The following is a 13,505-nucleotide window of genomic DNA, read 5'->3' as shown; positions in this document are numbered from 1 at the left end:
GTCATGTCCCATGTTGCCAGGGAGATTCATTCCCCTAGGAGCCTTGTCCCTCATGGAGTGGGGAGGTTAATGCATTTATTTGCCGAGTTGGGCTTAGAGAGAGAAAGTCCACATCTGAGCAACAAAAGAGGTTCCTTGGAGGGGCCTCTTAGGCATACTTATAGGAGGGCTCAGCCTCCCATTTACAACCCTCAGTTTCACAAGAGCAAGCCTCAAGTCAAAGGCTTGATTTATTAAGTAGTGGATTCCTAATTTCACTTAATATATGTTCTGTCCCAAGCTAAATGGTCAGTTTCTTACATTATCTTCACTAGGTTGTGCAATCCTCATCACTGTCAACTTCAAATAATCATAACATAATACATCCCAGAGCTCTTATAGCTGCTAATTATTTATCCCTAGTATTAGTGTATTGTTGGTAAGATATTTCTATTAAATGTAGTCTTTAATATGTAATGGAGAGTTTTTCTATATACCACTCTGTTGTTAACCCTCTGCACCAGTGTCATACCTTATATCGTGATAACACTTTTTAGGTTTGTGGTGCTACTCTGTGGGTTACATGACTTCAAACAACCATTTATGAACTTGTTCGCCTTCAGTGCAACACTGATACTTATAAACCCATTAATGAACCACAGTCAAACCTGACCATTCCCATACCATTAAGTACACCCTCATTATCATATCTCTATATATTATATTATCATACCCCTTCAACAGCTTCTATTTATCTCTAGATTCCTTATATTCTACATTATAAGACACTTATTTTACATTTTTCACAGAGTTCACATTAGTGGTAATGTACAATATCTCTCCTTTTGTGTCTGGCTTATTTCACTCAGTATTTTGTCTTAAGGTTCATCCATGTTGTCATAAGTTTCATGACCTTGTTCCTTTTTACTGCTGCATAGTATTCCATGGTATGTATATACCACATTTTGTTTATCCACTCATCTGTTGAAGGACATTTGGATTGTTTCCATCTCTTGGCAATTATGAATGCCAAGAGCTGTTCAATGCCACTATGAACATCAGTGTGCAAATATCTGTTCCTGTCACTGCTTTCAGATCTTCTGGGTATATACTGAGAAGTGAAGTTGCTGGATTGTAGGATAACTCGATATCTAGTTTTCTGAGGAACCACCAAACTATCCCCAAGAGTGGCTGTACAGTCCCACCAGCAATGAATAGGTGTTCAATTTCTCCACATCCTCTCCAGTATTTGTAGTTTCCTGTTTGTTTAATGGCAGCCATTCTAATTGGTGTAAGATGATATCTCATTGTGGTCTTGATTTGCATTTCCCTAATAGTGAAGATGAACATTTTTTCACGTGTTTTTTAGCTATTTGTATTTCCTCTTTGGAGAAATGTGTTTTCATATCTTTTGCCCATTTTATAATTGGGCTATTTGTACTACTGTTATTGAGTTGTAGGATTTCTTTATATATGCAAGGTATCAGTCTCTTACCAGATACATGGTGTGCCAGTTTGAATCTATTATGTCCCCTCAAAGGCCATTATCTTTGATGTAAGCTTGTGTGGGCAGACCTATCAGTGTTAATTAGATTGTAATTCTTTGTGTGTTTCCATGGAGATGTTTTCCATGGAAATGTTCCCCCCCCCAACTGTGGGTGATGACTCTGATTGGATAATTTCCATGGAGGGGTTGCCCCACCCATTCAGGGTGAGTCTAAATTAAATCACTGGAGCCATATAAATGAGCTGACAAATAGAAGGAACTCAGTGCAGCTGTGAGTGACATTTTGAAAAGGAGCTACAGCCAAGAGGGACACTTTGAAGAAAGCACAGGAGCTACAGATAAGAGACAGTTTGAAGATAGCCGTTAAAAGCAGACTCTTGCTCTGGAGAAGCTAAGAGAGGACAAATGCCCCAAGAACAACTGAGAGTGACATTTTGAAGAGGAGTTGCAGCCTAGAGAGGAACGTCCTGGGAGAAAGCCATTTTGAAACCAGAACTTGGAGCAAATGCCAGCCACATGCCTTCCCAGCTAACAGAGGTTTTCTGCACACCATTCACCATCCTCCAGTGAAGGTACCTGATTGTTGATGATTTACCTTGGACATTTTATGGCCTTAAGACTATAACTGTGTAACCAAATAAACCCCCTTTTATAAAAGCCAATCCATTTCTGGTGTTTTGCATTCTGGCAGCATTAGCAAACTAAAACACATGGTTTCCAAATATTTTCTCCCACTGTGTTGGCTGCCTCTTCACCTATTTGAAAAATTCCTTGAGGAACAGAAGCTTTAGATTTTGAGGAGTTCCCATTTATCTATTTTTTCTTTCATTGCTTGTGCTTTGGCTGTAAGGTCTAAGAAGGTACCTCCTTTGCCAGGTCCTGAAGATGTTTCCCTATATTATCTTCTAAGAGTTTTATGGTGCTGTCTCTTATATTGAGGTGTTTGATCCTCTTTGAGTTAATTTTTGTATAGGGTGTGAGGTAGGGATCCTCTTTCATTCTTTTGGATATGGATATCCAGTTCTCTGAGCCCCATTTGTTGAAGAGACTGCTGTATCCCAGTTCAGTGGGTTTGGGGGCCTTATCAAATATCAGTCAACCATAGATCTAGGGTTCTATTTCTGAAGTCTGATTTTGATTCCATTGATCAATATGTCTATCTTTGTGCCAATAACATGCTGTTTTGACCACTCTGACTTTATAGTAGGCTTCAAAGTTGGGAAGTTTAAGTCCTCCCACTTTGTTTTCCTTTTTTGGAATGTTTTTAGGCATTCAAGGCCCCTTTTCCTTCCAAATGAATTTGGTAACTAGCTTGTCCAAGTCTGCAAATAGGTTGTTGGAATTTGGATTGGAATTGCATTGAATCCGTAGATCAGTTTGGGTAGGATTGACATCTTAACGATGTTTAGCCTCCCTATCCATGAAAATGGAATATCTTTCCATCTCTTTAGGTCCCCTTTTATTTCTTTTAGTAAAGTTATGTAATTTTCTGTGTAGAGGTCCTTTACATCCTTGGTTAAGTTTATTCCTAGGTGCTTGATTTTTTTAGTTGCTATTATGAAAGGAATCTTTTTCTTGAGTGTATCTTCCATTAGGTCATTTCTAGTGTATAAAGAACATTACTGACTTATACTGGTTAATCTTGTATCCTGCCACTTTGCTGAATTTGTTTATTAGCTCAAGTAGCTGTGTTGTCAATTTCTCTGGGTTTTCCAAATATAAGATCATATCATCTGCAAATAATGATAGTTTTACTTCTTCCTTTCCAGTTTGGGTTCCTTTTATTTCTTTGTCTTGTTGGATTGCTCTGGTTAGAACTTCTAGCACAATGTTGAATAAAAGTGGAGACAGTGAGCTTCCTTGTCTCATTCCTGATCTTGGAAGGTTTTCAGTCTCTCACCATTGAGTACTGTGCTGGCTGTGGGTTTAAATTATTGTCACTAAAATGTTTTAATAAGTTCACTAATGGCACAGGAAAAGATATATCAATGAAAAACAATCAGCCAAATTCATACAGGAATGATAATGGTGACATTTGAAATCAACAGGGAAAAGAGTGGATTACTCAGTAAATGATACTGGCACAAAAGGTAGAGATTTGAGAAAAAGGAAATGATATTTATGCCTCACATCAAAATATATTCCTAGATTGATCAAAGAGCTAACATAAAATACAACAGAAGGAAATATAAGTGAGCATTTATACAGACTTGAAAGGGAGGACGAAAATAGAAAACTCAGGAACCAGTAAGGAAAAATCTTAGATTTGAACCCATAAAAAATATATACATTGTAACTCACTATAGCATCAGTCCCTGGACCAACCTCCAAGCTGCACATGTTCAAAACTACATAAAATCTACTGATTGGATCATATTTCTAAATGTAACAGCTAAACTTATAACACTTCCAGAAGAAAACAGAAGAGAGCATCTTTGTAACCTTGGGTTGGGCAAAGGCTCTTAGATGTGACAACAAATGTATGATCCATAGAAGAAAAAAACATAAACTGGACTCTGTCAAAGTTAAAAACTTTGTTGCTTCAAAAACACTATTAAGAAAATGAAAAAATAAGCCATGGACTGGGAGAAAATATGCACAAATCGAATATCTGATAAAGGACTCGTATCCAGTATATGATGAACTTTTACAGCTCAGTAATATGTAGACAACCCATTTTTTTTTTAATGGGCAAAATATTTGAATAGATATTTTACCAAAGAAGATATGAATGGCTGATAAGCACATGAAAAGATGCTCAATAGTGTTAGTCAGTAGGGAAATACAAAGTAAAACCACAAGGACATAGAACGGCTCTAGTCAGAAAGACAATCCTGAGTGTGGGTGAGGATGTGTAGAAACTGGAACCCTCCTGCATTCCTGTGGACATTAAAATGTCACAACCACTTAGAAAATAGTTTGGCAGTTTCTTTAAAAGCTAATCATAAACTTACTATATGACCCAGCAATTCTATTCCTAGGAATCTACCCCAGAGATATGAAAACCTAAATCCACACAAAGATATACATACATGAACTTCATAGCAGCATTGTACCTAGTAGCCAAAACAAAACAATCCAAGTGTCCCACTGGTGGATGGATAAACAAAATGTGGTATATCCATGTTCATTTGAAAGGAATTGAAAGCAATTGAAAGGAATGCCACGACATGGATGAACCTCCAAAATACTACGCTAAATAAAAGAAACCAGAGGAAAAAGCTGACATATCGTGTTATTCCATTTATATGACCTGTCTACTAAGGCAATCAGAAATCGAAATTTTTTTTTAATTTAAAAATACCATTTACAATAGCATGAAAAAAATATGAAATTCTTTGGGATAAATCTGATTAATGATGTGCAACTGTATACTGAGAACAAAAATATACCATATACAAAAATATTTTTTAGAACAATTAAAGAAGACCTAAATAAACAGAGACAGTCCATGTCCACAGACTGGAAGAATCGATATTTTTAAGAGGGCTGTTCTCCCCAAATTGATCTATGCATTCAAAGCCACCCTGATCAAAATCTCCAAAAGATTTTACAGATTGTAAAATGCAAAGGCTCTAGAATAGCCAAAGTGCTTTTCAAAGAAGAAACTCGGAGGATTAGTGCTACCTGTACTTCCATAACAGCTTTAGAAGAAAGATTTTGTGGTGCGTTATTACATTTTTTTAAAGTAAGCCTATAACCTTTGGCAATTTCACCGTCAGAAGTACCTCCAGTGGGAACACTGGGCTAACTGGGCGAAACAGGCGTTCAAGAACGCTCACGGCAGCAATGAACCTGGAGACCACACACCCAGGCTGTGGCTGGAAGATGAATTCAGTTGTGCTGCAGCATGAAGTGGAATACAACCCAGCTGTTAACTGTCTCTAGACCAGGGGTTGGCAAACCAGGCCTGTTTACGTGACTCAAGTTTTGCTGGAACATCGCTGCAGCTCTCCTCTTTGACGCGACATAGGCGGTTGTGTAGTTGCAGCAGACCACGTGGTCTGCACGTCTGAAGTGTTTATCTAGCCTTTAAGGAACAGTGTCAATCCCTGGTCTAGATTGTGCCATAGATTCACGTGAGATGTTCAAGAAATCTTAGGTGGAAAAGTGCAAGGGGACAAGTACCCACGTGTCAACCGAAGCCTCACTCACCCTGTCATTCTACCTCGCCCTGAAGCTGGCAAATTGCACCCCCAGGGAGGAACCAGGCCAGCCACGTCCAGTACCAGTGCCCCAGCTTGTCTGCACTTTTCTTGCCAGTTTGCTATGTGGATTCAAGCGACGTCCCTTTCTCTGGTCCCCAGGTTTCCCACTTGTGCCGTGAGGGGTCTAACCTGGCAGAGCCCGTGGACTTTCGGGTCTTGTCTCCCGGAGTGTGAGCTCGGCCCCCCTGGTGGGGTGAGTGCCGGGGGTGCCCTACCTGCCCGCCGTGAAACAGGCCCCGTTAGCGGCACCGATGGTTGAAAACGCCACGAAGAGCGGGACGACCCAAGAGGCCGGATAGAGGACACGGTCACCAAAGGTCTGGGGAGAGCAGCGAGACGGAGTCTCAGTCTTTCACAGGCCCCAAGAGACAGAGGTTCCCCAAAAGCCACTGTGCCCCTCTCAGAGCCTCTCTGAGCCCCTCGTGGAGAGCAGGAAGTTGAGAACTGCTCAGGAAAGAAGAGACTTCACCTTTTTTTCCAAAGTATCTCAGGATCTTTCAGTGGTAACAGAAATCTCTTATTCACTACTCCCTGTCATCATTTGGAGTCACTTCAATATCCATCCAATACCACAGCCTCTCCCTCTTGTGCCCCCTCCCACCCGGGCACCGTTGTCCAGATCGGTGACCTCAGCATCACCCCAGCCACAGCCTCCCACCCCATTTCCCCACTTCCTGGGGTGCCCCAACTCCAAAGGCCTCGGTACATGACGGACTCCACAGCCTTTTCCACTGTCCCCCCCCCCACTCCACCCCCTTGTCCTCGCTTCCCTCCTTATCTAGCTTAAATTCCAAAATCCATTTTTATAATCACTTCCTCTCCTTCATTGTCATCTGTCAAAACCCCAGCCCTGGTTCAGGCCAGCCCCGTTCTCCTAGCGGATCTTTGGTGCCACCCTAACCTGTCACTCCCCCCTCCCCGGCTCCTAGGCTAGCCTTTCCCCCTCCCCTCCCTTCCGCTCAGCGCCTCCTCCTCCTCCTCCCCTGTGAGGGTGCTGGCCGGCCTGTCCCCCAAACCGCAGCACCCGCCCGCAGGGGCCGGCACCCACCACTGCCACAGCCTGGGACTCCAGGAGCTCGGTGGTGGTCATCACGGCGAAGTAGGAGACGTTCATGAGGATGTAGCACACTGTCACCAGTGGGATCCCGATGACGATGGACAGGGGCAGGTTCCTGGAAGCCAGGGTCGGATCAGAGCAGCCCGAGAGAGACCCGTGAGATAGTTTCTGCCCAGCCTTCCGCCCCCCCACCCTGCTGGCCTGCCCTCCACCTGCTCCCCGGGGCTGGGGTCCCTTCCCCCAGGCAGGGGGCTGTGGCACAGCAGAGCCCCAGGCAGGGCAGGGTGGGGGGCAGCGTTGATATTTTCAAATGAGGAAGTCCTGTCCCTCCCGAACTCTAGTGTAGTCAAACTGAGTTGTTTATAAAGCAAAATAAGTCAGGGCTACTGGAAGTTGTACCCTTCCATCTCCTTAGCAGCCACGCCACTGCCCAAACAAAACCAAACTCCAGTGGGTGGATAAACGAGCTCTTAGAAACCATCCTCCATCTGGAAGCAGGTGATGGGAAAAGCAGTTTTTTATTCTCTGGATCTGACTAGTTTTCTTACCTGAAAGGGTTTTTAAGTTCTTCTGTGATATAATTGAGTTGATTCCTGGAGAAAGAAAAGTAACCTGAGTAACGTAACTTGGACTTTCTTTGCTAAGATTGTGAAACGCAGAATAATAAATGTTTTTCTCATTGAAGATTCCCCACGAGAAATTCCAGAGTCATTTCTTTCAGGGACCCCAGCGATGAGGTCTGGACCCCACCTGGACCCCAAGCCTGGCGGTTGGTCGAGTCCTTGCCCTCCATGGGAATCGTGTAAATTTTCAAGAGTAAATCGAGACTAGTGAGTCCCCCAGGTGTTTTGAAAAAAATGGAAGATTCTTTGTTGGAAAAGGGCACAAAACCTGCAGCTGCTCACAGGAGGGAAGGAACAGCGTCGTGGGGGGCCGTGCTGCTCCCCAAAGGGCATCAGCGGCGTCTCATCTGCTGAACCTGGAATTCACAGGCTCAAAGGAGAGGGTCAATCCTTGGGCCACCTCGGACGCCTGCGTTCCTGCTGAGCCCTGTATCCGCCCGAGAGAAGATTCTGGAAGGGGCCCCACCTCGGCCTGCTCACAGCACGCTCTGTGCCACAGCCCGGACTGAGGAAGGGCAGATGCCTCGGGTTGAGGGGAGTAGACGGGAGAAGTTTGGGTGCTTAATTAAAAGGGGGTGTAAGGTGAAATTTAGGATCACCACAAACCCCAGAAAGAGGAGAAGTCGTTGCATTTCACAATGTTTTAGGGTCAAGATGCCTACAGACCCCCACATCAGACGTGGGCATCTTTTTGGAAGTGTCTTACCATCCATCGTAGGCCCAGAGTCCGTTATAAAGTGCCAGGCTGAAGGCTCCCACAGACAATGTTGGACCCTCAAAAGAATTTTCAAAATTCTTTGTATTTCCTGTAATTAAGCCAGACAGTGAAGACTGGGTGTCAGCTGACCAGCCCTCAGGTCATCAAACGTACTGAGAGGTTGGGAAGCCGAAGGTTCTTTCAGCTGCGCTCCTGCCATCACGTGCTCCACCACAGCCACGTCCTGAGTCCTAACCTGCATTCCTGTCGGGGGACCCCATTGCACCTAGGACCTCCTGAGGATGTTGGTTGTAGTTAAAGTGTGGCCCCCTGAATTAGGGTGGGACTTAATCCAGATTACTTGAGGCCTGATCAAGAGAAGAAACCAGAAGACAGAGAAAGCCACCAGAGAAGGCGGAATCCAGCAGCAGAATGCTACAGATTCTGGGAGAAAGCAAGCCTTGATGATACCTTGATTTTGGATTTTTAGCCTCCAAACCGTGAGACAATCAATTCCCATGGTTTAAGCCAAAACCAGTTTGTGATTTGAAGTGACACAACCCGGCACACTAAGACACGTGGAAGGGTGCTTCCTGAGCAGAGTTACTGCGGACTGAACAGAACCTGTGCCCGCCTGGTGCCCGCCTCCCCTCTGCGAAGGTCACCTTGGGCCAGGAGGACGATGCCGCTGATGATGATGATGGCCACGATCACCAGCTTGGCCGCCGTGAAGACGTTCTGGACATAGCTGCCCAGCCGCACGCTCAGGGCGTTCACCGTGACGATGACCACTGGGTAGGGGGCACAGCGGGCAGAGTTCTGGGTTTATAGCCCCGGAAAGCGTCTCACTGCTATTCCCTGGCTCCCCACCCCCAGCCTCCCGTGGCCACCACCACCGCATTTATCTCCTGCAGGCCGAGTGGTCAGACCCAAACAGGATGTTTATGAACCCTTAAAATGCGCCTGAAGGTGATCTTTGAAATCGAGCCAGGGCTGCCTCAGAGCGAGCTGGAGAAGCTGCCTGACCCTGAGGTGAGGGCACCGCCCTGGCAGGGAAGGGCTTCGAGGAGCTTCCTCAGCGGGCAGCGCCGTCAGCACTGCGCAGGGACGGCGAAAGGTGCCGAGGCTTCGCCCTGCGTCTCTCCAGGGTGCCCAGCTCCCACCTCCGTCCATCGTCTCCCCGCACATCCCCAGTGCCAGATCTTCCCCAACTCCCGCCCGGGGCTGAGGCTTGGGCACTCACGGATGGCAGCGGCTGCCAGACACTTGACCACAATTTCGGGAGGCTTGCAGCCCGAGTAGAAGGGCGCGGAGACGTACTCGGAGAAGCTGAGGCAGATGATGGCAAAGGATGAGGGCTTCATCACCACCAGGCTGGTCCAGGAAAAGAGATAGGCAGGAACGGGGCCGAAGGCTTCCATCAGGTAAGGGTACTCGCCCCCCGACTTGGTGATTGTGGTGCCCAGCTCCGCAAAGCACAGCGCGCCTGGAACACAGACGGGGCCCCCCACCCCTCGTGAGGAGGCGCCCTGGCTGAGGGCCTCCCAGGCACCTCCCTGTGGACTGCCCTGAGCTCTGGCCACACGGGCATCAACAGGGACCCCCTGGCCCCCTGCGTCCGACCCAGGAGATTGCCAGGGAGCAGCATCTGCATTACCCAGCGTCGCCAGGACCCCGCAGGCTGCCCAGACGGTGAGGCAGGGCCCCACGGCTTCCGTGTTCCTGAGCACGGACTTGGGGGAAATGAAGATCCCGGAGCCAATGATGGTGCCCACGATGATGCAGATGCCGCTGATGAGGCCCACCTTGGGTGCACAGGAAGGAGGAGGAGAGTCAGTGCTGTGCCAGGACCCAGGGCCGGGCCCGCGGTCCCCCCACAGCAACTCCAAGCCACCCCGCGGCCCAGGTGCTTTCTCCTTGGGCTGCTGCAGCAACTGCCCCTGGATCCCTTCCCGGGCAGCGCTTGCACTGTCACTTAATCCTCACAGCCCCATCACAAGGTGGACCTGCCACTATCACCCCCACTTTACAGAGGAGAAAAGTGAGGGTTAGTAACCGCCCAGGGTTGACAGCCAGTGGGGGCAGCCCTCACGCCTAACAAGGGGCCCCGATGGCAAAGGCTGGGTCAGCAAACAGGTCACCCACGGGACACGCCTCTCTGGCTGGGCAGAGTCGAAGGAGCTTTTCAGCCAAAACAGAGGGACGTCAGGGCATGGAGCACTGGCCAGAGAGGTCACGAGGGGTGAGCAGCAGAGACCTCCCGGGGACGGATCGCTCGGGGACTGTGAACCTTCCGTGGTGCCAGTTGGTAGGTACGAGCTCCCTGAGAATAAAACCTGGCTTGGGGACACACTGTACAATCCCATTTGTATAAAGTTCAAGAGGAGGCAAAACTCATCTACAGGGATGGAAATCGGGGCTCGGGGCACTGCCTGGAGGGGCAAGAGGGAACTTTCTGGGGTGACACGTTTGTCAAAACTCATCAAACTCAACACTAAAGATCTGCTCATTTCACTGTATGTAAGTTATACATCAATCAAGAAAAAAAAATTTTTTTTAAAGAAAAAATGTCTGACTCCACCCCTGTGTGAGCCGTGGGAAGCAGCTGTGCTCGGGGTGAGCAGCTCGCACAAGCAGGGGTGCCAGCTTCCACTCTGGGCCTCAGGGTGGGGCAGGGAGGCCTGGGCTCACTCCTTTACAGCCCCACTCCCGTCCTGCCCACACCCTCCTCACGCTGAGGGTTGGCTCTCCCCTCACCCCCAGCCACGGGGCCCCCACCAAACTTCCTCCTGCTGGGGGGCTGCCCGGACTGATTTGGGGGAGGTCTGTTTCCACCTCAGACCCCCCAAATGCATTAAGGGTTTGCTAAGCTCTGCTCTCTGTGGGCTGAAGGGCCACCTCACGTCCTAGGGGGACAGGGCAGCCGTCAGTTGAGCCTGGCCCTGGAGGCCTGAGACAGGCAGAGAGGGAGGTGTTGCTGCCCATTGCCCCCAATTACCAGGGATCCGAGGTCCCAGGCCCACCCATGGCCAGGCCGTGCTCCCCTACTCCTCGTTACCCCCAAGGCCCCCTCGCCACTGTCCCACCTCCATGCCTCGGCTGGTTTAGGAGCTCCCTCACCTGCAGAGCCCAGCCCACCTGTCCTGTCCCCGCTGCCATCCTGATCTTGCCCCGGGGCCCTCGCTCGCACCGTCAGCCTGAAGCCCTCCTGCTCCTCCAGGCCCACCTCCCACTGGTGCCAGCTCTCATCCTCCGTTCCCACTTGGGACTAGGACAATGTCGAGCTCCTCGCTGCCTTCACCCACCCCAAGCTCCATTGCCTTAAGCACCTGGCCCTCTGGCCGTCCAAATTTGGCTCTCATTCTAGTCCATTCTCATCTATTTTAAACTGCACATCCCAGCTAGACTCCTTCCAGTGGAATGGGCTACTTCTGCAGGCAGTAAGTTTCCTATCACTAGAGTTATCCAAACACCAGAGGTACAGCTATTTGAAGATGCTGGTTCTTTCTGACCACATACCAGCCCCTTCAAACACTTACCCGGTGCAGGAAAGCCCATAGTACTAACTTCAAAAGAATATTCTGAGTTCACAGGAGAGAGGGAAAGAGGTAAGTCCAAAGAGTTGTTAACTTAGAGATCACTTCCTTTTGTTAGCCTTCGCTCTGCCTATTAAACACCCCTTGAGCTTGGAAGGGCCCGTTTGGAAGGGGCCGCCTTACCTCCTTTTGGAGCTTTGTGACTTTGGGTTCATTACTCTGGATCGACTGTTCCACCTCTCTCCTTTTTCTCAGGCTCGTCTCCTCCATTTTTGCCGCCTGCCAGTTCTAGGAGGCTGCAAACAGGGCATGGGCTGAACCTTGATTCAGCAAATGCTCCAGCAGACAAGATGCAAATGGGACCCTGGCAAGGGCTCTTCCCGGCTAAGGCGTCAGGGTTGCCAGAATTGACTTCAAAAGCAAAGGACTAGCTAATGTTTAAGGAAAGTGCAGTTGTCAATCCCTTAGGGGTAATTTGCTCAGTCTCAGGAATAAAAATTAATTGCAAATCCTAACGTCGTTCCGGCCACAGGCAACGGAGCTTCCCGTGTTCTTTTCCAAATCTCAGGTGCACGTGTGCCCCCCTTCCTGGCAGTCCCTGCACCCACGTGCCCACGTCATCATCTCCTAGTCCTCGGGAATGACATGCTGGAAAGTCACAGCCTCTGTGGTCCACGGTTATTTCAAAAGTAAAAAAAAAAAAAATTTTAAACACACGCAAATATATTTAGCGGAATTAAGTCTGGAGGAGGGATGTTTTTTGCACAGTTATTTCCTAAGATCATTAGGTAACTCACACATAATAGATCCATAGTGCAGGTGCTTTCTGACCAAGTGATGCATAAAGAGAAAAAAATAAAGAACTGCTGAGGGAAACCAACTGAAGCCCAAACCAGGAGATGGGAATGCAGCAACTGCTCGCTTGCTCTAGAGGAATACCCCTCCGGCCGAGTCGGGCGCGTGCCCATCACTTACCTGCTCCCTGCCCTTGCCCAGCCGAGGAGGTGCTGCCAGGCTGCCCGCCTGCGTCTGCCCCTTCGCACCCTAGGAAAGGCCATGTCTTGTGCTCAGGAGCCGAGGAAGCCAGAAGGTACAGAGGTCAACACAGGTAATTATTAAACACCTTTTTGTTTATCAGCCATGGAGCTTGGATACACCACACAAAAAAAGGGAGGGTCAGGTGAGCCAGTTCGTCTCCAAAAAATGTTTTTGTTTTGTTCATTTGTGTCTAGATCAAATTTTCTTTCTTTCCCTTTTTTTTTTTTTTTTTTTTTTAAATACCAGATTCCCCCAAATCAGCTACAGCATTGGAAGGAGAAATCTCTCTGAAAAGTGCAGATATATCTTTGGGAGCCAGAGGAGATAAACCTTGGGAGCAGCTCTTTTCTCACCTTAACAGGCTGTAATTACAAGTCATCGTCAGGTTGCACAGATGGTAACTGCTGCACTTGCAACGCGCTGCTCAGGAGAGGTTTTCCTGGGTCTGCTTTCCAGGAACCACAAGTGAGGAAGGCAAAGGTGGCTGGCAGCAGGGCCTCCCTGCCAGGCCCAGCTCCCCCTGGCCTGCAGCCCTCCCAAGCCCACCTCAGACCATTTAAAGCAGCCCCAGCCCATGTTTGCAGGTGGAGCATCATCAGCTCCAGGCTCACCTTTACCAGTGGGGAAAGCGAGGCCCAGAGAGGGCAAGAAGCAGGCTCAAGGCTCCCCAGCGGGGCCTGGTGGGTCCGGGGCCCCTGCCTCTCCAGGGGGCTTGCAGATGCAGGGGGCAGCTCTGAGCTCTTAACCGCAGATGAGGCCCTCCTTCCTGGTCCTGATCTGAGGGCTGAGGAGGACAGCGGAGGCAAAGCCCCCAGCATTGTGGTGTTACCCCCACCAGCCCCAACATCCCGAACAAAGGT

The 13,505-nt window shown here is 48.4% G+C and overlaps 1 protein-coding gene across 3 annotated transcripts in view; it reads right to left on the bottom strand.

Annotated features, from left to right (window-relative positions):
- Positions 1 to 12,671, bottom strand: part of SLC7A9 (solute carrier family 7 member 9) — a 47,949-nt gene extending 35,278 nt beyond the window's left edge. Inside the window, exons 1-9 of one of the 3 annotated variants that reach the window (XM_037820346.1) lie at positions 12,583 to 12,671; positions 11,791 to 11,903; positions 9,729 to 9,876; positions 9,315 to 9,557; positions 8,737 to 8,862; positions 8,081 to 8,180; positions 7,300 to 7,344; positions 6,743 to 6,866; positions 5,910 to 6,013 (exon numbers count right to left, since the gene is read on the bottom strand). In XM_037820346.1, the coding sequence (XP_037676274.1) occupies positions 5,910 to 6,013; positions 6,743 to 6,866; positions 7,300 to 7,344; positions 8,081 to 8,180; positions 8,737 to 8,862; positions 9,315 to 9,557; positions 9,729 to 9,876; positions 11,791 to 11,877 (977 nt within the window). In that variant the 5' untranslated portion in view covers positions 11,878 to 11,903; positions 12,583 to 12,671. Of the gene's footprint in view, positions 1 to 5,909; positions 6,014 to 6,742; positions 6,867 to 7,299; positions 7,345 to 8,080; positions 8,181 to 8,736; positions 8,863 to 9,314; positions 9,558 to 9,728; positions 9,877 to 11,790; positions 12,281 to 12,582 lie in introns of those variants that run through there. The other 2 variants (XM_037820345.1, XM_037820348.1) reach the window with 2 other exon arrangements.
- Between the last annotated feature and the right edge of the window lie 834 nt (positions 12,672 to 13,505).

The sequence above is a fragment of the Choloepus didactylus genome, chromosome 27 (genome assembly GCF_015220235.1).
Source record: "Choloepus didactylus isolate mChoDid1 chromosome 27, mChoDid1.pri, whole genome shotgun sequence".
NCBI classification, from domain to species: Eukaryota; Metazoa; Chordata; class Mammalia; order Pilosa; family Megalonychidae; genus Choloepus; species Choloepus didactylus.
This window is presented reverse-complemented; position numbering and strand designations above follow the sequence as displayed.